Source organism: Ooceraea biroi, chromosome 1 (genome assembly GCF_003672135.1).
Source record: "Ooceraea biroi isolate clonal line C1 chromosome 1, Obir_v5.4, whole genome shotgun sequence".
Lineage (NCBI taxonomy): Eukaryota > Metazoa > Arthropoda > Insecta > Hymenoptera > Formicidae > Ooceraea > Ooceraea biroi.
Window position 1 is genome coordinate 1,768,828 of NC_039506.1, and position 24,940 is coordinate 1,793,767.

The following is a 24,940-nucleotide window of genomic DNA, read 5'->3' on the forward strand; positions in this document are numbered from 1 at the left end:
GGGGTGCTTTTGTAGATTGCAAGTGACAGCAAGAAGGAGACGTGAGAATAAAGTGGCGATTTCTCTCGGTCCGCGTTGCCGCGGGAGCAATTCGACGCTAATTGCCAAGTCGCTAGAAATAAGCACCGACAGGTATTGGATTAATCAAGTTGTACCGGGAGAATTAGGGTGCAATTGCGGTTGCAAGTAGTCGGTTTTGTCTCATCTATCCGCGCTAGTACAATATATGGATAATTGCGGAATGTCTCAGTGACCATATCTTGCCTTTCGTGTCTCGCAAACTAGGAAATCCAATTTTCTAGCAAGATAGATTCTAGAATACCGCATACACACTTTGAAAACCATCTTGCTACGAAATTGCGGAAGACGATTTCTGTGACACTCTTTACAGCTCTGTTTTCTTCAATGGAGAAACTTGTCGTATTATACGAATTTAAGGAACGTAATTTTTCGATAGATTCCAAGAGATCTCTTAGTTTTAGTAGTACTTACTACTAATAAAATAAAAAAGATTGTTTGTGATGAATGAAAGAAAGGAAGAAAACAATGCGGTCCACCGCATGTTCTTTAAATATATTTAATCAGGTTATTTTCTGATTCCGATAGACAGAAGTTGGAGAGAGAGGAAGAAAGAGAAACCACGGATAATAAATATAAAAATTATTATTGTAATAAAACCATTATTGCGTGTAATTGTCGGGTGTAATTCTTCTATTAAATTGTTGTGAAATTCGTTATATGTACGCGCAAATGAGATATTACGTTACTAAATTCCGACTCTATCTCTGATAGCGGGGAGGAATATCGGTTCGCAGGAAACCCCTGATTGATACGTAGGAATCGATTGGCACTCGTTTCACACTCCGGATCGTTTCTAGCACGCGCGAGATTTCCGACAGGGGCTTTCGAGGGATACGGCCTGTAGAAAGTCTCGTTTTGTCTGCACCTAGCGTGGGATTCGGCTTGATGGATCATGGCATGAAATATGTAAGGATAGTCATTATCGTGACGGCTATACAACAAGTTTCTTCGCGATGTAACGCGATGTATATAACGATACAACAATTAGATAATTCGACAACCGTTAGTATCGTGAATCGTTTTGTATGAGAAAAGGACATTCGCGAACAAAGAAGTTTACAGTTTTGGTAGCTAAGCGCGATGAAATACATTAGTAATGAAAGTGAAAATTTGAGAAACTTATTTAATAAAATTTTGTTATAACTGTGCTTCAATGAACGTTAATGACGTTTATTCTTGAACGGAAAAGTGTAACCAGTTTCTCAGCGTAGCTCGCGGCACAGTCTGCAGTTTGTGGATCACGTTGTTGTCAGAACTCCCGCAACATCGTTAACTTGCACCTGGAGAGGAATTCTCTCGTGAATATGCTGTATATGTAACTCGGTGATATTGTTATAATTCTGGAGAGCTCTGGCAGCGTTCGATATTGCCATAACGTCACACAGTCTATATTACAAATATGTCGCGATCATCGGATTTACGATAACATTCCTCTAAAATCCGATCGGGTGAGAGAAAAGTAACCCAAAAGTATTTTTCTTACGCGTTTCATAGGAAGCTTTGTAACATTTGTACGATATCATTTCTTGCTCCTTCAAGGCGGAGCAAACATTTATCATCTATGTACACTTGACAGAAAATTATATTTTTCTTGCGCAAATGCGCCAAGTTTTTAACAGATCGGTATGTTTTACTGATTTTCGACTCTCGATATGTTTGTTTCGTATATCATGTACCCGTATACGATGGCAACTTTAATGTCCCCTCCGAGGGTGATACTTTGAGGGACAAAACGATTATATTTCCTCCTCATTGAAGGGGAGCCACGTCTCGAATTAGACAGTTGACCTCGCATAGGGTCGCCTTTGCGTAACATGTGACCAGAAATTATACACAGTATGTCACGTAGCGAGCGAGGACAATCCGATTGTGTGAAAAGTGCGCCACACATAGAAGTAGCGTCTCTCGCTTTGAAACGTATTCGATTGGAAAAGTAGTCAGGCACTAGCCGAGGATAGGAATCACGCTCACATGTATAGATACGTACAACAAAGTTCCGCGATTCTCTCTCAATTTCCGAGAAAGGTCACTAGTCACTCATCTCTAGACCAATATGACTGATGTGAAATTATTCAGCGATCCGTGCACCATCGTGTGTTTCCCCCAAGGTCGGCTGACTGTTTTAGATACCCGTTTAATCTACCGAACGGCACGAATTTAGAATTTATCAGTATTTCCGCGAGATGTTTTCATCTTGATACTATGGTTAGGGCTACTTTAATTGAAGAATCGATTTTTAATTAAAACTCTAATGGCAGTTTTAACGTCTGTCGATACATGCACGTGGACGCGAGCGACGTACTTTGTATTTTCGATTTCGGCTGTAAGCTGACTAGCTGTAAGAAAATTCCAGCGTAGTAATAATCGTAACCGTAATATTGCTTGAGAACACTTCGGAGAAAGATATGCGAACTTGAATACCGTGCAAACGTGCAAGCCACGTCAATTGACGTGGACGTGTGTTCCAAAGCTCGTATTTCCAATGTTGCATGAGGTGTTGTGCTTGCCAGTCAACTCTAGTCAGAGATTAGGTTCCCAAGTGACTCATGACGCGCAAAGGCTCTTTCCCTACATGTATGTAAGGTAGAACGTCTCTTGTGTGCAATGCCCAATTCGCACAACAAACAAAGTTTCTCTAACACGTTGTAAATATGACGAATTTTTTTATACTGGACACACGACTTCTAATATATATATATATTGTCATCTAAATATGTGTCACACTTTTTCCACATCGAAGAAATCTCATTCTGTCTGAAAGGTCTTCATCGATCGCTCTACGTCGCAAAAAGAGCAAGAGAAGAAAACCGCGAGAGGCTTTTCAGAGCGAACGGAGCTTTGTTTCGCTCCTTCCATTGGGAAGCAAAAAAACTACAAAGGAAGAGAAGATACTTTCTTCTCTTTACAGTTACTCACAAAGAATCTATAGAGCTTTTCTTCTCTCGAATGCAGATGCAATTATGTTAATTTTATGATCCTTTGAATGTATATACGACGTTAAATTGATAAAAGCTGTAAAAGTTATTATTTGCAAGGATAATTGTATTATTGTCGAGTATGTTTAATTATCATTTAACAGTCTGTCTATTATAAAATTGGATTATCAGAAAGTGATGTAAAACTATACAGACGATGATTACACAAATAAATGACAGGTGATATGTCATCCGCTACACCGCGAAAATATGTACATTCTCAAAAATCATGATTATTTTACCATATTTTTTTTATATCGTACGGTCTTAATGTCTGTGAGAAAAATAGGTTACCAACACAATGCGATAATCGATAGGGTTAAAATAAATTTTGTCAAAGAGCATTTATGGAATACAAACACACGTATATACTGTGAAAATGTGAGACAAGGTAGATGAGTCTGCGAACCAGTGGTCCGCAGTTATTACTTCCTTAGCGACATAATATACGAGCACGTCTTCCAAGCTTTTGTTCGCTGCGTATAACGGGATGAAACGCTTCATTGCAAGGAAACGAGAATTTTATCGTCTCTAAACCATGTAGCGGATGTTGAAAAGGAAAAGTGACAAAACGAAACGGCTATATAGCGGCGAAATTTCAAATGTTTTAACTCCATACTAAATTTTGCAATATGTTCAAGTATCTTAAAGCTATTGAATATTTTCACATTTGTTTATTCACAATGGGCAGGAAAGGTTGTCAATCAATCTCGCTATCCGATTTTTAACTGTTTAAGACTTGTATGTAAGAGATAGAGCACGGAGGTAAGAGGCGATAAACGCTAGCAACGAGACACATTTCATATTGAGGACAAATCCTATACGTTGTCCGTAAAACGTAAAGAAAAACTTATTACATATTATTCCAAGTTTTGAAATTGTTGTCAAAACTGTTATGTTTAATATAATGAATTTCATAAAATATGCCAACAAACGGGCACATGCTAACGGTAAATTTTGGCGTTTTTGCAAAGTAGACCCACGACTTCTCCAAAGTTTATCTGCAAGCTTACATCCTTGTCTCATGTAAATGCAGACAAAATCTGCGGCCAAGACGGGTGTCGTGGATAATCTTTGAAATTTATGTTTGAACCTCCATCAATCACTGACTTTGGACCATAGCTAACACATTGACAGCGGCTATTTTTCTCACGGGATTGACCGTTGACCGTCCTTTTCTTAACCCATCGATCACGCGTCCGCGATTAATATCGATAGTGAAACAACGCCGTTTAGAATATTGATTTATTCAATTTATTGAAACAACTATCCATTATAACAAATATCTGTCACATGTAACAAATATGTAGATGGCTCTTAATTTATGATTTTTCGAATTCGGCAGTGGAGTTCTCGCGTTGAAAAGCAATTTTTTCATCTCGGCAACTCGACTGTGTTACGGTCATCTAGGTACGTCATGAGAAATTTTTATGCGAGAGACGCAAGCGGCGTCCCCATAAATTGCTCGTATCGGATAAAATTCCGCATCGCGGTGTAGCGCGTTGCGTTGCGGGAAGGAAAAATTTTCAAGTGAGCGAGTTATTGGAGTGTCAAGTGTACTGAAGATGCATCGTGGCGTCTAAGCTACCCCTCGACGTTCCTTCGGGTTTGCGTGTCGTTGGAAAATGCGTGCTATGAATCGTTGACTGTTACGCTACATCAAGCAATTTATAGAATTTATAGAATTTAAAGAATTTATAGGATCAACACGAAAAAAACGTGTAGAATGTTCAAACGTGTGCATTTGATGTAGGTATATAGCTATTTCTGTCGATATCGAGCATAGAACTGCGTCTCTTGCTTGTACGAATCTATCTTTTACGTCTGTGGATATTTCGAATGGACGATCGCGGTACGAGTTGTCCACGAGGAAACATCGAGGAGATACAACACGAGATACCATTAATTTCCAGCGTGGATCCAGTAATATAGACATTTTTTCGCTTTATCTTTCCCCGCGGATCTGTCAATATGCTTAGCAGCTGGTATCACGCGCTCACAGTGTTAATTCTGTTGGTTGCTATAGATACTGCTAGCCGACGCGGCAGTTTACGTGTCAGCATTTACAGCGTTCTCGCGAACGAGAGAATAGAGGTGCACCCCTTTTAAATTCATCTCTAATTTAAGTCGCATTGTTCCGAGTCAGGTGGTGCGATGATACGTGCGTGCACGCGCGGGGGCGCGTCGTATGTCGGCATGGACGTGTGCGTGGTCACTTTACGTCACGGAAAACGATGAATCGTGCACACGTGTGTTGGCTACTACTCCGCCCTGCATATGCAAACTACTCGTCCCAGTTAATGCATACGTAACGCGACTACCCGGGGCTTACTTCAACAATGGCGTCTTATTATGAGACAAATTACGTCTCATAATCGCAGCAATTTCCCTTCCGCCCTCTCAGCACTCGGCACTCGCCACTCGCTTAATTCTTCACGGGCTGTTGCCTTCGCCGCAACATCACTTTTAATCCCGAGCGTACCATTGATGATGATCCCCGCTGATAGCGTAATTTAATCTATTGCTACATATTCGAGAAAGCGAAAAATGAAAAATTGGACGACGAATCACACTCTTGGCTTGTCCAATCCGCTTGATTGTTAAATGTGCGGCTCACTAAATTTTCGACAGCACGTTTCGGTTAATCGATTTTAATATACATTAATATAATAGCGCGAAACTAGTAAGATCCGTCTGATCCTTGAGATCTTGCTCTTTTTACGAATTTCCATTTGAAACGATATTCACGATAATAACAACGTTTAATAATATTAATGCAACGTTACTTCTGAATAATCCAAATCTGTTTGTTGCCAAATTTTCATAATAATGTCTTACCTTGTATAGATCATATGTGTACAAGGTATAGAATATGCGTCTAGCATCGCGAGATGTATATTATACATTTTTATAAAATGGGATTTGTAGAACCTCTCAACTGACAATTTCTATTTCTTTAAAATTGGTTTAACCTATACAGGAAGAAATGTCGTCCGTCAGAAGACATCTTCAAGGAACGAGAACCTTGAACGTTACCGTGTCATTTATCACGCGATAAATTCCACCATTGACGGATTTACGGAATGATAGCCGACCGTTACATTGAAAATGCGCGAATCACTTATTCATATTATACACCATCTTAACGCTCTTACTATAATATAAATGATACCATAATAAGAGATTCATTAATAATCAGATATAATAAAATAGTCTGCGCGTTATATGCATAAATCAATCTCCAACGGCATATGAACGATATTTGATGAATCTTTAATCGATAAATTAAAATTTGTTTGCCAATCTCTGTTGAGTTGACATTTCTGAAAATATCAGATGCACGTTAAGTAATTAGATCCTCGCTCTGCTCGAGTATTTCGATTATTTTATCAAATTCGATGTACATTACGAATACTCTCTACATTGATATTTCCGCAAGTTTTCTTCCATTTGACAAGTAGATGGCACAAATTCAATTTAAGAGAGCGGCTAATGGTACCAAGTTAAAGCTGGCGGAACGAGGAGCGCAACATTAACGATCTTTGCAAATGTTAAATTTTCTTTGTGAAAAGATATTTGTGACACAAACATTCCAATAAGATTCAGTGATAAATTGCAGTCAATAATTGTCATCCCATTCAGGATATCGTGAGATAAACGGTCGACAAACCACATCTCACGATCAGTGTTTCGTGATACCGTTAGAATAGCAAGGTCCATGACCAAGTTGCGTACGACATATCCAACCCTCTCTTAGCAGCCATTTCCTCTCTCTATCTCTCTGTTTCTAAAGGCATAGCACTAAATAGTAGCGTAAATTCTATTACGCGCGACACAATAGCTAGGACGTTTCTGGCCATTTGAGCATCGGTTTATGCATGTGTTTTCCGTTCCAAATGTAGCACACAAATGTACTCGGTTTGCGGAGTGTGCGTATACACTTGATTGGTGTATCGAGTTACGATGGAGAAATGAATTCTATTCCGTTGGTGCGGAAAATACGATGAGAAGAAGAGGAGAATTCCTTGCTTACCTCGCAACGAGAAATGTCACGTACAGGAAGAACGAAAGAGAGAAAGAAAGAGATAGTAAAGGCAAAATATCACTTGTAGCACTTTTTACATGCATTTAGGATACGTGAAATGAAATACTGTAGAGTCTTTGCGATAGCTATAGTTTGATAAGTCATTTCGGATGTTTATTTTCTTGAAAAAGAGAGTTTGTGCACTTGTACTCTTCTAGACTCTAATCAGAGAACACGTGCGATGCGAACAGCAAAACCGCTTACGTTTATGTATACCGATGCGTTGGCGCATGACTACATGCCTACGTGTCGACTAGATACGTTAACTTGACGTTGATTTTGCCTTTCCACTCAGTTTGTTATTAAACGATCTATCGGGCTTTATGAGAACGGTGCAACCCTCTACTCACTTGGATTTGTTATATGCGATGTAAAAATCATAGCACAAATCTTCCTTGTATTGAAATTAACAATTATACTATGCACATCTTTTTATTTTTAATTTCAAAATTTAATTATAAACTATAGAATATACACAAGCGTTACATGCATCTTTTTTAAATGTGTAATTTTGAATAAATTTGGCAATCTGAACCCGGAAGAAGATTTGAACGAAACAGCAAATATGATTTTGCATGAGATAAGATTTGATTGCGATCTTTTGCACAATAGATACGTAAGTATTGCTAATGAGCTATCCATTTATAAAACTTGTTGAGAAGGAGAGCGCTCATTTGTCAAAATCTATATTCAAGTGCCATCTATATAAATTCTAGCAGGGTTGCACGTGATGTAGTGTGATATTCTTTTATACGTCATAGCCTACCACCGTGAAGTAATATCGTATTGAAAAATATATATTATATCTGCATTTTTATGACATAATCAACAATCATCATGAGGAATAATGTTCTCTCGAAGTTTTTATCTAAGGTGCTAAACGCGCACGTCAACTTTTGTTTCAATCTATTATGTATAGTTTAGTTATACATTGGATCCGCCTTTCGAAACTAATAACGGTAATGAACATTTCATGACTTTTATAGATCTAATCGATCTTTATCTTAGCACTTAATCGTTTCGCGCATCCATCACTGGCTGTGAAAAGGAAAACGAAGACAAAGGGGCAGTTTTTATTATCTTGGTAAAATGAGAATGTTTTCTTTTATATTTTTCATTTTAAAGATGCATCATATCACAATAACACAAGTAGAGTTGTTTAATTCATGTTAAAAAAATTATTCGTTTGTTTCGAAAGTAATTAAACGTCTAAACAATTTATTTATAATTTATTTTTTATTTTATTTTTTTAGCTTGTTAAATGCTTGTCTAAATGCAACAGAAATCAATTTGGCTTTATACTTGTTTGTAGAACAACCGAAACAGGATCATCTTGCGCTCGAGTGATAGGTATTGTAGGTGAATGATATTAGAAATGATAGTAGGAAGCACACGCAATTCAAAAAATATTGATTCGTCGATAATATCTGATAACAGCAGCGTCGAAAACATGTCGGTACGCTTTAGATACAAATCAACTTTATACCTAGTGTCGTTTCGCCATCCCTACAGTAATGATTCTGGACTTAGCCCGTGTGCGGCAAGCCTCGACAGAGAGAACAAATAATGTTCGTTATTATTTACTCCTCTTGCCTCTTTTCCCTCCGCGAGTTTGCGTAGTCGCGTAAACTCAATGATCAGGACTTGCTTAAATGGAGCATTTACGCTTATCGTAAGGGACGAGCCGTACCTTGGTCGAATTCGCATTGTTTCGAGTGAAATGCCGACCGATATACTCGATCTACGACGAATTTGGAGAGTTGGACACAGGCGTAATCGTGTCAATCCGCAGAAACTAAAAATATTTTGCTTGTCCTCTTTATACAAGGTACGTACATTCTGTGACGCACGTGTATTAATAATGTCATATCTTACAATGTCTCCGCAAGAAGCTAAGCGTATCGCGTACCAGGTAAAATGATGAAATTTAATATTCAAGTTTGCTTGTTCCGCGTGACATTTATTTGATGTCTGACTGAACATCTGACTCGTTGTACTTGATAATGTGCAAGAGTCGTTAATAAAAACTGGTGAATCGTGAGTCCACGTCGTAGTACTCTTGTGCGCCATACTTTATCCCCCTGAGACCCGACGCGGTGGCACACAAAGTTGGTGGTATCTAGTTAACCTGTTTTCGGGTCTTGAGGTAGAGGAAAATAGGATGTTACGTCAAACTCGATTAATGTCCGTGGGATTCAAGGAGAGGGAACGATGTGCGGAGACTGACATTAATGGTGTTGATCGGAGTTGACAGGATTGTTTTGCATTTAAGTTATCTTAGTAACAGATAGAGCCGCGCAATGTTGTAACCGTTTAATCATTCTCGCGTGTAAAATGAAAATATATCTTGTAAAATATACTATACTTTTGGGTATATTTTATGAAGTTAATTAATTAATCTATTTAAGTAATTGAGAAACGTTATATGAATCAGATACTCGTAAGCGTGACTATAAGCAAATAGCTCGCAGTTTTCAAGTTAGATTTTTCTATACGAGAAGCAGAGAAAAAGAAAGAAAGAGAGCGAGAGAGAGAGAGAAAGAGAAAGAGAGAGAAAGGAAATATCGGTAAAATTGTCATAGACATTTTGCATAATGACAAACAATTTCATAGAGGAACAGTTACACGAAATTATTAGACCAAAGTACACGCGAAAAAACTAACGTTGCAACGTCGTATATAGAGCAGTGTTTTTCTTTTTTTCTAACATCTACGATACAAAAATTTGACGCAGTATTTTAAAGAGGAGAGATCCGCAAGCTCTCTCGTGTGTAATCAATACGAAGTCCGTTACGAAAGTTGGTCAGACGATATTACGATATTTGCTTCGAGATAAGTTTCTATATCAATTTATATGGATTAAAATTGAAGTATGTGCAATTACATGCAATCAAATTCAGGCTCATTGAAACGATTGAAGAAAAATATTATATTTTCAAGTGTTATTTACGATAGAATATTTAGACAAGTGCAAAACACATTATTGGAGCTAGCATATTTTTCACGATTGTTATTAAAAGTTTATTTCTTATCAAAATATAAACACCATACGAGTGACTGATGCTGAAGAATTAAGGATAGATTTTACGCAGAGAAATCTTGAAGAAAGTACTCCAAAGTATCCAAAGAATCTTTTCTGAAATTTCTGCAAGAACAAAAACCTTTCTGATAAAACTGGCTTGAACAAGCAGTTCGCGGTCGAGTGAACCAATTGACCCTTCGATATTACCGACGTTTCCAGCTCGGTCAATTTATAGCCGCGTCTCTGCTGCAAATTGCTCCTTCATCACAGAATTTTCGCCACGCTGCCAAAAAAGGAACATCCTAAAAATAGACAATAGTCGTTGGGTACTCTTGCGTATTTTTTTACGTACAGGTGGAAAGGCCTTTTTCTCGCAGTTGATAATCGGTGTGCCGTCTACATTTCTCTACAAATACAGTTATATAAATGCGCATATGTGATTTAAACTTGGACAAGGTATTATACCATTTCGATGAACGAGATGAGGCATCATCATTCGCGAATGCAAAATTGCGAAACACATTTCACGTTCCATTAAGAGATAATTGCGAGAACGACGTCGATTTCCCGATAAAAGTCTTCTTAACATGATTATTGTGATATGTAATATAGTAATTGAATAAAATTACACACCTTATATGATAGCCGGAAATGAGAAACTATTAACTTTATTACAAAGTTAAGAATATTTCGAAAAGTGAAATGATATCGAAATATCGAATCGTAGATATCGAAAGTTTCTGGACATTATGCCGGAGCATCGAAAGCTCTCTGTGTACGTGCATGCGCGTGCATATGTGTGTTAATAACATTTTAATCAAGTAAAATGTATACATGGAACATGAGATAAGATTCACTATTAGAATATGTTAATATTAAAAAGAAAATATTTCAATAACTTTGCATTTCAGTTTTAAAAATTCCTTTTATTTTTTTATAATTAGAAATATTGAGTCACAAAAGATTCAAGATTAAAGAAAATATAATAATGCAATTTATACAATGAATAATGCAAAAGTTACTGACACAATATGTTGACTCGGTGTCAACTTATCAATAACTATAAAAATGTATTGTATAACATGAGAAAGTTATATATACATATACATAATATGTATATAATTATGTGTATGTATTTAAGTAGGCCGTGTTTCAGCACAAAGGTACTACCATTATCCGGACACGGTTAAACTCTCACTTGGAACAAGAGGATAGAACAATAGCGCTGTGTCCAATTCGGAGCGCATGTCCATATTGGTTGACTAACTATTGTATCAATTCTTGTGTATGCATTTGCAGGAATGTGTCTATCAATGTTCTCCTCCCGATGTTGCCGAGCGTTTTCAAGGCAAATAGTACAGCAAGTTTCAATTGTAAAGCTATATCGTTCGTGAAAGTTGTGTGATTACATTACGTTATATTGTATTACATTATATTTCATATGCAATTCATAGCGAATATTATCGAGCCATTGGAGCCCAATCTTTACCATCGCGTAGCAAAACCATTATGCGTGCGCATAACTTTGCTTTCGGAATTGTTCATAATGTAATAACGTAAATATCACTAGCAAGCTCGATATCTCGCTATAAAAGCGGTAATGTCTCTTTGAGCTTCCCAATTTCATTTTTATTTCTTGTGTACACGAATATTATTCTACATTATTTACTTCTATTTTCAAATTCACATTCAAATAAATGACAAAAAAAGAATGAAGTAAAAACAAATTATTTAATAATTTTGTCAATATCCTGTTTCTAGCAGATTTCAAATAAAAATGAAATATGTGAGTTTCTCTCTCTCTCCTTCTCTCTCTTTGTCTACTTTGTCAGGCTTGAGCAAAACTCAGGTGAACATGTAGATCGAAATAACTGCAGCATCACTGACAGCTGCAGTGCGGCTACAATTTCATACATATTATGCCCACACATGATAAAGATCCATATACCACGATATCACACACACACACACACACACACACACACACACACACACACACACACACACACACGCACACACACGCAACATTCCATGCATCTACTTGTGCTTGTTTGTCTGATTCATATACATGGATATTATATGCACGGATATGAATACGGGGGTATTCATCCATGTACCGTTTTTCTTTCGATACATTAAACACTTGACATATGCGTAACTCTTCCAACGCGTAAATGGATACTATATGTTTTTACACGCTTGACCTATTTTATAAGTAATACACAATCTGTTTCGCTCTTTAACGAAAAAAAGTTACCACTTAACCAGACTTAATTTAATATTTTCTCATCAAGCGATTATTGTACGCATTAGTGGATTAACTTGTTTGTGATATTTTACATTTATTTTTGTGCTACCGAAGCAATGATTTTGATAGCTATACATAACAAATGAAGAGAAAACCTGTCGTATTCTTGATGCACAATTGTTTTTTGAGTATGTGTTAACAAAATGTTACATGTACAGTAATAAATGAAAAGTTTATGAAAAAGTTTATAAACAAAATGTTTCTTTCGAGATGGGAATGAAATTGAGAAAAAATATATATTGTATATGTAGCTCCTCATGTTGTATAATCATTCAAGAGATAATTATGAAATTACAGGTGGATCGGGCGGAGAAGGAGGAAGGACAGGGAGAGGGTGGTCTGGCGCCGTCTTTTGCGGGTTGCAGCGGTGCTTCCGGATCGAGGATGGGCCCTGGGCCCGATTCTGGCAGCAGCGCTCCCTCTTCCGTTCCACAATCGCTGGCCACCTCAAGAGACGACGAGGACGACGAAGACGAAGAAAGCAGTGGTAGGCGGTCTAATGGTCATGGAGGATCGAGGTTAGTGTGCAACCTTCTCATCTCAGCTTCGTCTAAACTTGCTTGATACGGACGTACTACTCGAATGCATTTCCTATACGCGTGTGCATAATTTCAATAAATTGTATTGAAATACATAACGTAATATCTCGAGAATCTTCCGATTTACGGAATACATTGTGTTTTTTCACTTTTCGATGAATTACGACAAATCTAAATCGTTAAGCCGATAGCAGCATATTCTCATTATTCGATTTTTTCATTGCAACGCTTTTCGACAATACGCGCATCACACGCCTCGAGAATGCATTTTCGATACGGTGCAGTAAATTTCAGATGAAACGATTCACGATCGTACCGAATGGAACTTTAAATCGGACGATAGCAAATCTCTGAGGGAGAGCTTTTGTCTCATTCTCCTTTTATTCGAGCATTTACAGCGTTTCCTCATAGCCTCGTACATACATATACATACGTATATACACTGTACGTGTACGTACGATGTGTAAATATAATGAAAAATTTCATGGACGGCGTACTTGGCAAGAAATTCAGTTGAAATGTTAAGACGCTGATCCGCTGATAGTGAAAAATATTCGAGACGTGTGTGCGAGTGTACCAAAGGCATAATAAAAGATCTGACGTATCGAGAGAGCTTAAAATCTGGTACGAACCTAAAACCTTTCGATTCACCTTAACTTCTTGCGAGATGTTTAAGCTCTCGATTGCTCTGGCCCGCATTAAAGTTCGTTTTATAAAGTTTGAAAGGGCCAGAGGCCAAGCTTAATCTCTTTCTTATACACTTGCTTTTCTTCCCTCGATCAGAGCATCAGAGCTTTTTTAAATCGTATGATCCAACGACGGATTTTCTTGCCTTGGGGGACGCTTGTTTCCCTGTTTGATAGAAGTGATAATGAGAGAAATAATTTGATGAGATCCTTTTCACGCGAATAAGCATGCAAGCAAAAAATATATTCCTGGTGTATCAATGTAAGTAATTGAATAAAACGGCATTTACGTTCAAACTTTTACTTTTTTTCATATCGGACGTAGGAATAAAAGGGATATTATGAAATGAAATATTCTGCTTAACCCCTTCGGCGGCATTGACGCCATATGGCGTCCTTGTATTTTTTTCGATTGATTGGGCCGATCTTCATAAAACTTAGTACCCTTAGTAAGCTTTTTGGATCGCTGAATACGAATCCATAGTCAAAATTTCAAAATTCAAAATGACGGATCCAATATGGCGATCGAATATAATCATAAAATCAAAATTTGTTCGGAATGTTATTAAATCTGATATCTAAGGGTTTTTGGGACTGATGAATACGAATCTCAGATCACAATTCCAAAATTCAAAATGGCGGACCCAATATTGCGGTCAAAAAAGCAAAATCTATCTGAGTGTTATGAAAACTGGTATCCAAGAATTTTTTCAGTCGCTGAATTTGAGGTACAAAATTGCAAAATTCAAAATTTCGAACCCAATGAAGTGGCACAAAATAAATAAAAACTTTTTTCACTAAGTTTTTGGATGCATCTTTCCAAAGATAGTTTGGGTTCCCAATTCTAAGATACAAATACTTGTCAGTTTTTCAATTGTTCTTAGATAGATTTGGTTTTTTGACCGCCATATTGGATCGGCCATTTTGAATTATGAAATTTTGTACCTCAAATTCATATTTCGCGAGCCAAAAAATCCCTAAATACAAGGTGTCTTTAAAATCCGATTACTTTTTTTGGGTGCCACCAGGGGCACAAACAGTGATATTCTGTTTGCCGCTGAAGGGGTTAATAAGCAAAAAAGTTTACCTAATCTGCAAGTTGTAATGTAGCTCTTACTTTCTCGCGAATGTTCGTAAAGAATTATTATGGACTATAAAGTGCCTGAAATACATACGCGTATATAGATTTTTTCGCCAAATATATGTAACGTATCACATATGCACAGTTTGATACGGCTATTTGACTAAAAGCTCACTTGAATCTACATATGTACTGCCGAAACTTTAAGTTAAATAATTTCAAAGTTTCTTCTTCTAGCTGCTAATTAACATTACAAATTGGAGCACGTGGCATCATGTACATTTCAAGGATGTCAAGCTTAATTATGTAATTATACGATTCTGACGATTTCTCTTATTTCACGTAAAATATTCCAGTATTTCTTGAACTGTTTACAGGGCAAAATTAAGTTTTTTAATTAGATTTTGTCTAATTAGATAAATAATAATAAAGTAAATATAGAGGTAGTAATCAGTAAGTACTCAACAATAATAATCGCTGCACAAGAAGAAATCTCATCATTTTTGTTTCAAAGTATTCAGTATTATTCATTCGATATGATTAAACAACATCATCACGGTAACATTCATTGAACATTTGAATAATCAATAGGATGTAATGGAAATACTAGGTTTAACGTAAAGCGAAGGTAATTTTGTTACTTGTATTACATATTGTATAATAATATTCAGATCCACGTCTTCTGTTAGAATTTTCATGAAATGAAAATGAAAATTTCCGTCCGGCGCAATGTAATCGGAAAGCGTGGCAAAACTAATTTCCAAGTCGAAATCTTGCATACGACAGAATCGCGCTTCGCTGCTCGCTGCTACTGCTAGTTCCGCGAATTTGGTTTTTTTCTTTCTCTCTATTGTACAATGACTTCTCGTTGCATGTAGCACTTGGCGAGCAAGCTGTATAATCAGCAAGTCCCGGCAGTTTATTTATTCAGTAGGGATCCAGGCCCGCTTTCCCAGATTCCCAGACACCCAGGCAGAGTAACGGTAAAGTGTCGATTCTGCTGCAGTCGCATCGCGCGCGTTACAATTCCGTATAGCGCAAAGTGCACTCGGCAAACTGCCGCGTTGTCGAGCTTGCGCGCCTCGCCAATTAATGTCGCGATGTTCCGCGGCGCCAAACCTTTGTCGTTAAACGACAAAACCTTTTTTCACGAGAGTAAATGAATTTAGCGTCGCGTCAGCCGGTGAGTTTTCAGTGGATGGCTCGTTTTTCACGATGTGATATGGAGATGGACAGACGGACACGGAGAGAAAGGCATGAAGAATTGTTTGATTGCGCTTGTGTGAAAGGACGCGAGATTGACTCGGAACGAAAGAAAGGGAGAAAGAGAGAAAGTATGTATGAGTGATGAAACTTCACGCACTCAATGAAATACGTTACAGACCATAACTGTATTACGTCACTTTCGAATGAGATGGTTCCCCGAATGAACGAGTAATTCTTTCGAAACCTTTTCTTTTTTTGTGAAATGGCTTTACGTTATCACTCACAGATTGACGGTGGTAGTGACACGAAAACTACGATAATTGGTCATGCTACAAATCATATTACAAATCGTACTACTAGTTTACTAGACTCGTAAGAGATTCAAAGTTTCAAATAGATTCTCTGTTCGCATTTGAAAACTCACGTAGAGAAACATCAAGTTTTCTAAAATGATTTAATCTCATTTCAAGTACACTTTTAATACACAAATTTTGATCGGAAAAAATAATTTCCTCTTTTTTTTCTCTTATGTGGTATCATAAGTGCAATTGATCTTTGTCGAAAACATTATATTATAGGCATGCGCGTGTACATGCGGGATGCTTCCAAGACTTGAACAGAAAATAGCAGAGACATGTGCTATCAAAGCAAGTACTTAGTACGTGTAAAGAAATCGTATCAGTATTAAAGGAAACCATCCCACCCGATATATCATTCACTTATTCATACATGACATGCATTTTAGGATGAACGTGCACAAAGTAATATCTGAAAAAGCGCAGCTTTCCCTAGAGCGAGAGAAAGAGAGAAAGAAAGAGAAAGATCATACGAGCATGTAAGAAAAAGAAATGAATCACGAGATCATAAGTGCTGTATGTGTGTGTGTGTGTGTGTGTGTGTGTGTGTGTGTGTGTGTGTGTGTGTGTGTGTGTGTGTGTGAAAGAGAGAGAGAGGCAACCCGTATGGGTTCTCTGTCTTCTTCACAGGTCATCGGAGATCCATCGCCAGCGACACGCTTCCTCGATACATCGTCGACGACGCTTGGAGAATAAGACGGCTGGTGTGACCTCGACCACTTCGGAATCACTGGAGAGCTACATCCTCGATACAGAGATACCAGCAGCAGCCAGAAGGCCCCGTAGCACGAGGGGTTCGCAAAAATGGAGTAACGTACGCGCAGTCATGGCGTTATATTCCTCTCTACGCAAAATTAAGAGGTATTCCCGTCATTAATCGATATGGACGGTAACCTCTGGCACTTATCATCCGCACACAATTACACACCAGTACACCAATCTTCAGATTGTCCCTTGCATCGTGTTGGAGATTCGTGTTGGGAACGATAACTTCAATGCTCGCGTTTTTTCAAGGATTATTTTTTGAATTCTTTGTGTGTGTGAAAATATGTTTCTCTTAAATTTTTTAAATATTCCAGAAGATTTTAAATAAATTCCTCGATAATGTTTATTGATCTGCAGACGAAATAATTTTGATGATAACGTTCCCATCACTGCTCACACGATACTATGACTGCTCGCGATGTAAAACGAACAGAATTGATGAGTATACAAGGCTCTCGGTAGAATCGATATATTTAAAGAAAATCTTTGCAGATATTTATTAAAAATGTTAGTTTATTGGGAATATTATTTTTCTGATAAAAAATATCACAAAGATTATCACGTACTTGTATACGTTGCTGCTTATGTATATTATAATAATTTAAGGTCCGAGTTCATAGTCGCATTTAGCTGAGAAACACAGCTGTGACCTGGATAATAGTGTCGATGATTCGTTCACACAGTTCGATCTAACGTTACTTCAATGGATTGACGTTATACGTATGTGGCAAGTATATAAGAACGAAATAGACACCTCGGGTGTCGACTCGATCGTTTTATCTCGTGAGCGTCATACCGCATTCGACTTAATACCGCACGAAAGTACTAGCTACTCGCTCGCCACTGCAACTCTATCCTATCGCCATTCTTTCACTCTGTGAACGTTACCTCGGATTACTACACGACTCGTGTTCTATATTAGATGATGTGACACTGATAGGTGACCGTTGTATCTGCTCTCTGATGTCCAATGATGCCTTGAAACCTCTGGCGTTTATAACAAACTTCGAAATGTGCGCATTATTTGCTTGGCGGCCTTGTCCGTTCGATGCATCGAATTTCATCACTTGCATACCCACAACTTGTTTTTATGAGTTATTTCTGCAAACATTAATCAAAAAAACATTAGTCAAAGTCAATCGAGCTTTAACTTATTTTTCGTTTCTTTCTACAACGTTAGGCGATATTAGAAAGAAACGACGAGTAAGTTAAATCTCAACAAACTTTCACTAATTTTTATGCAAATGATTCTACGGCTTGCGTTCAAAGGATGCATCATATCGATTGCGTATTTTTTTCGAATATTTTCACGTCAATCTTTGAATTACGCAAATTGAAAATCTCTTTTAACTTTCAGTGTACTAAACGCAATTTTTCTCTTTCTTCTTTTCTTTATCTTTGAATGTAAACATATTAACTACATTAATAATTGCCTGAAGATTTCAACTGCTTAAATCGGATTGTTTGTATTATCTAAAGAATGAAATTTATAACTTCTTTTTCTTTATTCGTACATTTTGTCCTTAGAATTTAATTTATACAATACGATCTAATTAACTGAAAAATATATTTGAGCTGATAACTGCTGAGCAATTAATCTTGATTAATTTCTCACGTCGAATTAAATATTTTTCTATAAACATTGTATGATTAAAAACTATTCTGCGCGTGGTAACTATTTCGTTCTACCAGCATACCTATACATCCATTTTAAGCTGTCATCCACATAGAAAGAGATTTTTATACAAAGGTCGATAAATGGAAAGAAATCAGTTTGCTATTAATCAGTTGCTATTGTGTATAATATAGTGTGTAATAATTTAACATGATTTGAGAAATTGAAATCTTCACGTATGTTGAATTTTCTACCTGATGTTGAATTTTCTCCTGCATTTTCGTGTGAATGACAGTTAAGGGATTCTTGAATGGAAAGATTCTTTTAAATATAATAATTTTTTTTCTCTATAAAACTATAATTTTTTTTATGAGGCACATATACAAATAGGTATTATTTATAGGAAAGATGTATCATTAAAATTACATGTCGACAGATTTATCAATAGATAGTCAACGTTTAACTGAGTTAATCCCCTTATATGAATAAAGGAAAGATAAAGAAATAATGCTTCTCAGAAAAAAAACATAGATTGTAGGAGTTGGTCTTTCCATTTAAGCATTAAACATATGCGCGACAACATAGTTGCAGTTACATCTAATAGGAGACACTGTACATGGATGTACTTGACGACTCAAGAATGCGTAGTGGCATAATAACGAATTTTAGTTCCATTATTGTCTCTGTCTAACGTATGCGACTTTTCAACATGTTTCTGTATCTGTCTGTTTGTCTATCTGTCTGTCTGTGTCTGTCTGTCTGTCTGCCTCCTATTCATCTGATGCTCTCTACCTAACTGATCTGATCTGGATCCTTGCTCGTTTCTTATTTCAAGCAAAAAAGAGGACTACTTATTACATTACCTTACATAGAATGGAGAGAGTACGACGGTATACGTTGATGCGATTCTCCCGAAAGAAAGAATGTGTGACATTTGTTTCGTTTCACTAGGTTTGACTAGGAATGGAACGATAGTAGGCGTATACATTTATCGTCGTATGTGTTTGCAAGATAAATAGATTATAGCAAGGACTGTGGAACCAAGTGTCTCGTGATACACCATACATAGCGAATCCTACGATTTTTGCGTGGCATCACGTGGCGATAAAGCTCATATTTATGCATGCGTGATTCGTAAGGAACTCGCGGCATTGTCAGTCACGTGGAATACTGATTAAAATGGCGTGTATGTGTCAATCCTATCAGTTTAGAACGATAAGGCACGAGCACAAGTACGAAAACATGGAACGACAGAACAGAAATGTTATAAGTACAATAGTAACAAAGTGTGCAAGTAATTACGTTAAAAAGTAACATTACCAACGGGATGCGTGATATCGGACGTGTCATAACTTTAAAATGTCCAACTTTTTATCTGTAAAGTCGCGTTGCAAAGCATTGCAAGCAATATCTCACTGATTATTTTTGGTCTCACATACTCGTGATGTACGTGGTGTATGTATGTACATATATAATATATGCTGTATGTGTAAACCCATCGGATATGTGCCGCTCGAGAAAATATATTAAATATATTGCAGAGTGACGTGACGTGTTATCTTGATGTCATTTCCCATTTTTCGATATGGTATATTGAAATTGGTCTGTGTCTATGTTGTATAGACAACACCTACCAAGACGTTTCATCTTTGCGAATGATTTTGCTAAACATTAATGTTTGCCTAGATCACACAATTTATTTATACAACAATTCCCTTGAGCTGAACGTGCGTGAAAGAATTAACGTGTCTTTTATTACAGTTATCGCAGTTAGCCGTACGGCCGCGAGAACTGAGATACCTTTAACTGACGGTCGTAACAATACTCTTTCGTACCACTTAACGACTGCCGTTATATATAACGTCATTTACGGTGTGCATTTCGTTATCTGTATATCAAGCTCTGCAAACGATAGCGATTTTATTATTTAGTACTTCCATTATGGTCATCCAAGTGAAAGATAGAAAACAGCTGGATGGACGAATCAGTAGCGATCGGGTCGAGAGAATGCGACGAATCACACAATCCCGCTCGTGTATTCGTTTGCTCGCTACAACACGTGAAAATCGTGGTATTATGCATAAGTTGAGATCGATAGAGATTGGTTCGACGAAGCATGGGAGATGAGCGCGTTCTCTGTTAGTCCATTGTCCGTGTGACTGGCGACCCATTTCTCTTTCTGCCCGCAGAACCAAGAGCAATCAACGGTGGATGAAACTGCGTACGACGGTGCAGTTGTCATCCGCAATCTCCACGATCCAAAAGAAGCCACCACTGAAGCGCGAGGACTCGTTCTTGAAGAGGTTTTCCACCAGACAAATACCGGAGAGCCAGGAGACGCTCGATACCGGCGAAGGCGAGGGGGACGCGACCGACAAGGAAGCGGGTAACCGGCGCCGCAGGCGACCCCGTAAGCCCCAGAAACCGCCCAAGAGCGTGGTTAACCCTGACGAAAACTTTTACTACTACTGGTTGATGCTACTGTCGGCCTGCGTTCTCTACAACCTCTGGACGCTGATCGTCCGTCAGAGCTTGCCGGAGCTGCAAGCTCTGGCGCCTGCCGCCTGGCTCGCCTGCGACGGTTTTACCGACGTGATCTTCTTCGTCGACGTGGCTGTGCAGTTTCGCACCGGCTACTTGGAGCAAGGCCTAATGGTGTACAACAGTATGAAATTGGCCGGTCACTACCTCAAGTCAAAGTCCTTCGTTCTGGATCTATTGGCACTTCTGCCGCTCGATCTACTGCAGGTGAATCTCGGCAGCAATCCGATGCTGAGGTTCCCCAGATTCCTCAAGATCTATCGGGTATACAATTACTACTATATGGTGGAGTCGCGCACAGTCTACCCGAATCTCTGGCGTGTGCTGAACCTTATTCACATACTGCTCATACTGGCGCACTGGTTCGGCTGCTTTTATTACTTACTGAGCGAGGCCGAGGGCTTCCAGGGCGACTGGGTGTACCCGTACCGTCCCGGCGAATATGCCACCCTGACCAGGAAGTATCTCGGCTCCCTTTACTGGTCCACCCTGACGCTGACGACCATCGGCGACTTGCCAACACCGGAGACCAACGCCGAGTGAGTCACATAATCTCTACCGAAGATACTGTACACACCACTTTCGCTCCCCGCTCCTTTCGTTTTTATTTTATTTCAACGCGCATCCCGTATCGTTTGCGCGTTTGATCTCGTTCATCTCGACGAGGCTTGAGAGAAAATGGAACACGAAGCGGCACGTTGCATGCCCTCCGGGCCTTTGCTCGCCTCTCGGATCAAGAATATCGGCGAGGAAACCTCTGTTAGACCTGGCTTACGTAACATGGCACGTTATTCAGATTATGTCAAACAGGATTACATAAATGATATCCACATTGACGTTGCATTCAATCTTAGTCATCGAGAAATAACGTGGAAAAAGGAGAAAGTCACTGAGCGTGCAGCGAATAATCTCGCGTGCTTTTATGTCGTGTGTACAAACCTTTCGTAAGCGCGGATAAAAATCATGCCACTTTTCGCAAAAATTCAGATAATAAGTAGAAACTTGTTTCTCTCATCGTCGATTCAAAGGGACGATTCTTTAAAACTTTTTCGCACGCGAGTTAAATCTCTCTTTATATAGGCTGAAGTCTCTATATACACGTTTTCCTATGTCGATACCCCGATAGGAATATCAAAAAGGAGTGATCCCGAGATCGATCGCAAAGTCACGCACAACGGTCATACATTCGTACATCCTATACTCGTGTGCCAGTATGAGACTCGAGGTCAGCTTGCATTCGATCGGTGCATTACGGCACTCTAAAAGCTAAATGGTTCCTTCGGACTATGACGTGGATCAACAGGTAGCTAGCGCATAATCTTATTTACCTTATAACGTTCGTCCTGGCATCGTGCGTCTCGTGATCCATCAAGATGCCGGTACGATGTTTGCGCGCTTTTAAACGCCCGCGTACACGTGTATGTAGGACACCCAAAGAGCTAAAAAGAGTTAAAAATTTTAAAAACTCGGGAAAATTTCGAGAGTGAATGTTTTATATCAAACTGAAAAAGAAGTCTGACATGAATGCATATTTATCCGCAGACGAATAGTTATTTGTTAAACGATAATTCATTGTACGATACGTGAACAACGGAACCAATAATATCGCGAGATGTTATGTTCCATATATCGAAACGATGCAAAAATATTGTTTGTATATTTGCGATGACAGATGACATCAGATTAGTTTTATAGTGTTAGAGTCTTATAAAGACGATCCTCGTTCTGTGAATATTGTGAACTGCAATATCAGATCGCAAAATCTCAAACAATGTAAATCTCATATTTTCGCATAATGCATAATAATAATAAACGCAATTTGATGTCACAAGATAATCGATATGTCGAATTAAATGATAGAAATTAATCGTTGGCTGGCTGATCGATCGACAAAATGGCCATTAGAACACCACGCGCTATGCACGAGCTCGAGTGCAGACGTTGTCGCAGTGCTAGTATTTAACCGTATTATCGGTCGCACCACATTCAACTAAATCGACGAGATCGTATCGTCGTGGACGTCATCATCGCCGGTGTTCAATCAGATTGTCTCTCAATCTAATTTCAAGTCGAGTTGAACGATACACACCCACGCAAATCGCCGATTTCCTGCATCGTCATCGACGATGAGAGACACGACCCTCCGCAGATGGGTCACGGTTTCATCCACCGAAAGACGCCGAGATACGTAGGAAATATTGTGCCTTTCAAACGGTTTTAAGGTCACAGAAGCGAATCAAGCTCACGATTGATCTAAGACTAGTCGAGTACATACAGGTAACATGTGAGCAATTGCTATTCAAGCAGCCAGTCACAATTGATTTTTTGAGCATTCCGTACATTATGGTGCACATTATGGGAACGCCGAAAGTTCCATTGTCTCTTAAGTTTAATCTCTAGTGAACTTAGATGCCTAGGAATTAGACTCGTGAAGCGGCCTTGTTGTTGTTGTTGTGTTGGCAGAATTGCGGGCGGCAATCCCCGGAGCCTCGCTCGTCGCGGCCGACTGTCCCGGCTTCTGCAGTTCAAGAATAACGGAGGGTATCTGTATCGTTTCCAGAATAAAAACGATAAGAGAACGAAAAGAGAATGAGAGGAGGAGAGCAAGGTGGGAGTGAAAGGGAGAGCGAGAAGGAGAAAGCGCGTGATAGTGAAAATCAGTTGGAACGATAGAAAACAGAGGTATTGTTCAAGGGGGTAAATGAGAATACGCAAGTGAGGGAGGATGCTTGTGGCGTGTGTGTGAGAGAAAGAGAGAGGGAGAGGAAGAAGGAGATAAAGTTCACTTTTCTTAGCGAAAGAGAGTGTGACATTATTACGAACAAAATTAAAAAGAGAATAGTTTTCAATTACGAGATCCCGCCACTTTGTTCCCGATTTCATCAAATAATTCTCTGAGAAATAATAAATTCTCGCGATAAATTTAGAGTAAAAAAGAAGAGAAGAGAGGACTTGCGCGCGAGTAGGACTTGTTTAACGCGTTAAAATTTTGCGGAAAGTACGCGAATGAAACCCGATATCGTAATAACGAACCTTACGTGGAGAGAACAGGAGAAGCACTTTTCATTTACCCCATTATGTCGCTACGTGAGAGAGAGAGAGGAGAGAGAGAGAGAGAGAGAGAGAGAGAGAGAGAGAGAGAGAGAGAGAGAGAAAGGGAGAGAGAAAGAGAGAGAGAAAGAGAGCGAAAGAGATATCTGTTTGAAGAATGATAGGAAAGGTTGACAACGAGAGACTGCTCGTTATCAAGTACCGGTGCATCGCATGATTTAATTCAGTACGGTACGGTAATATTAAAACGACACCTCCGTCTTGTCGAGATGTTATTTTTCAGTATAATGAATTCCCTGCGCGGCTGCTCGAATACGCTATATTACACTGAAAATTTGTGTTATGCCGTGATATCTACGTCACATAATTAGAGGGGCGGACACTATTTGCTCTATCTCGAGTATGCAGTTATAAAAACGGATCTTTTCCTATTTATCTGGAAAGTAGTAATGCGATGTGTATATCTACATACAAATTACATTTTCCTTTAGAAATGTGAACAGTTTCAAGCTCAGCGGAATATTGCGTGATAATGGACCTCCGGACCAGAGTTTATCTTTCAAACAGCGCTATGTTTTGGCACGCACACTCGGAGATTTTGTTCTCGGCAGATGTGGAAAAACAGTTTAA

At 38.6% G+C, this 24,940-nt stretch overlaps 1 protein-coding gene across 15 annotated transcripts in view; it reads left to right on the forward strand.

Annotated features, from left to right (window-relative positions):
- The window catches only part of LOC105280271, a 67,508-nt gene that overhangs the window by 24,376 nt on the left and 18,192 nt on the right, over nt 1-24,940 (forward strand). For 13 of the 15 annotated variants that reach the window (XM_026974955.1, XM_026974968.1, XM_026974965.1 and 10 more), the window contains 4 exons: nt 12,768-12,988; nt 16,969-17,199; nt 20,908-21,798; nt 23,723-23,800. In XM_026974955.1, the coding sequence (XP_026830756.1) occupies nt 12,768-12,988; nt 16,969-17,199; nt 20,908-21,798; nt 23,723-23,800 (1,421 nt within the window). The remainder of the gene's footprint in view (nt 1-12,767; nt 12,989-16,968; nt 17,200-20,907; nt 21,799-23,722; nt 23,801-24,940) is intronic. The other 2 variants (XM_026975003.1, XM_026975008.1) reach the window with 2 other exon arrangements.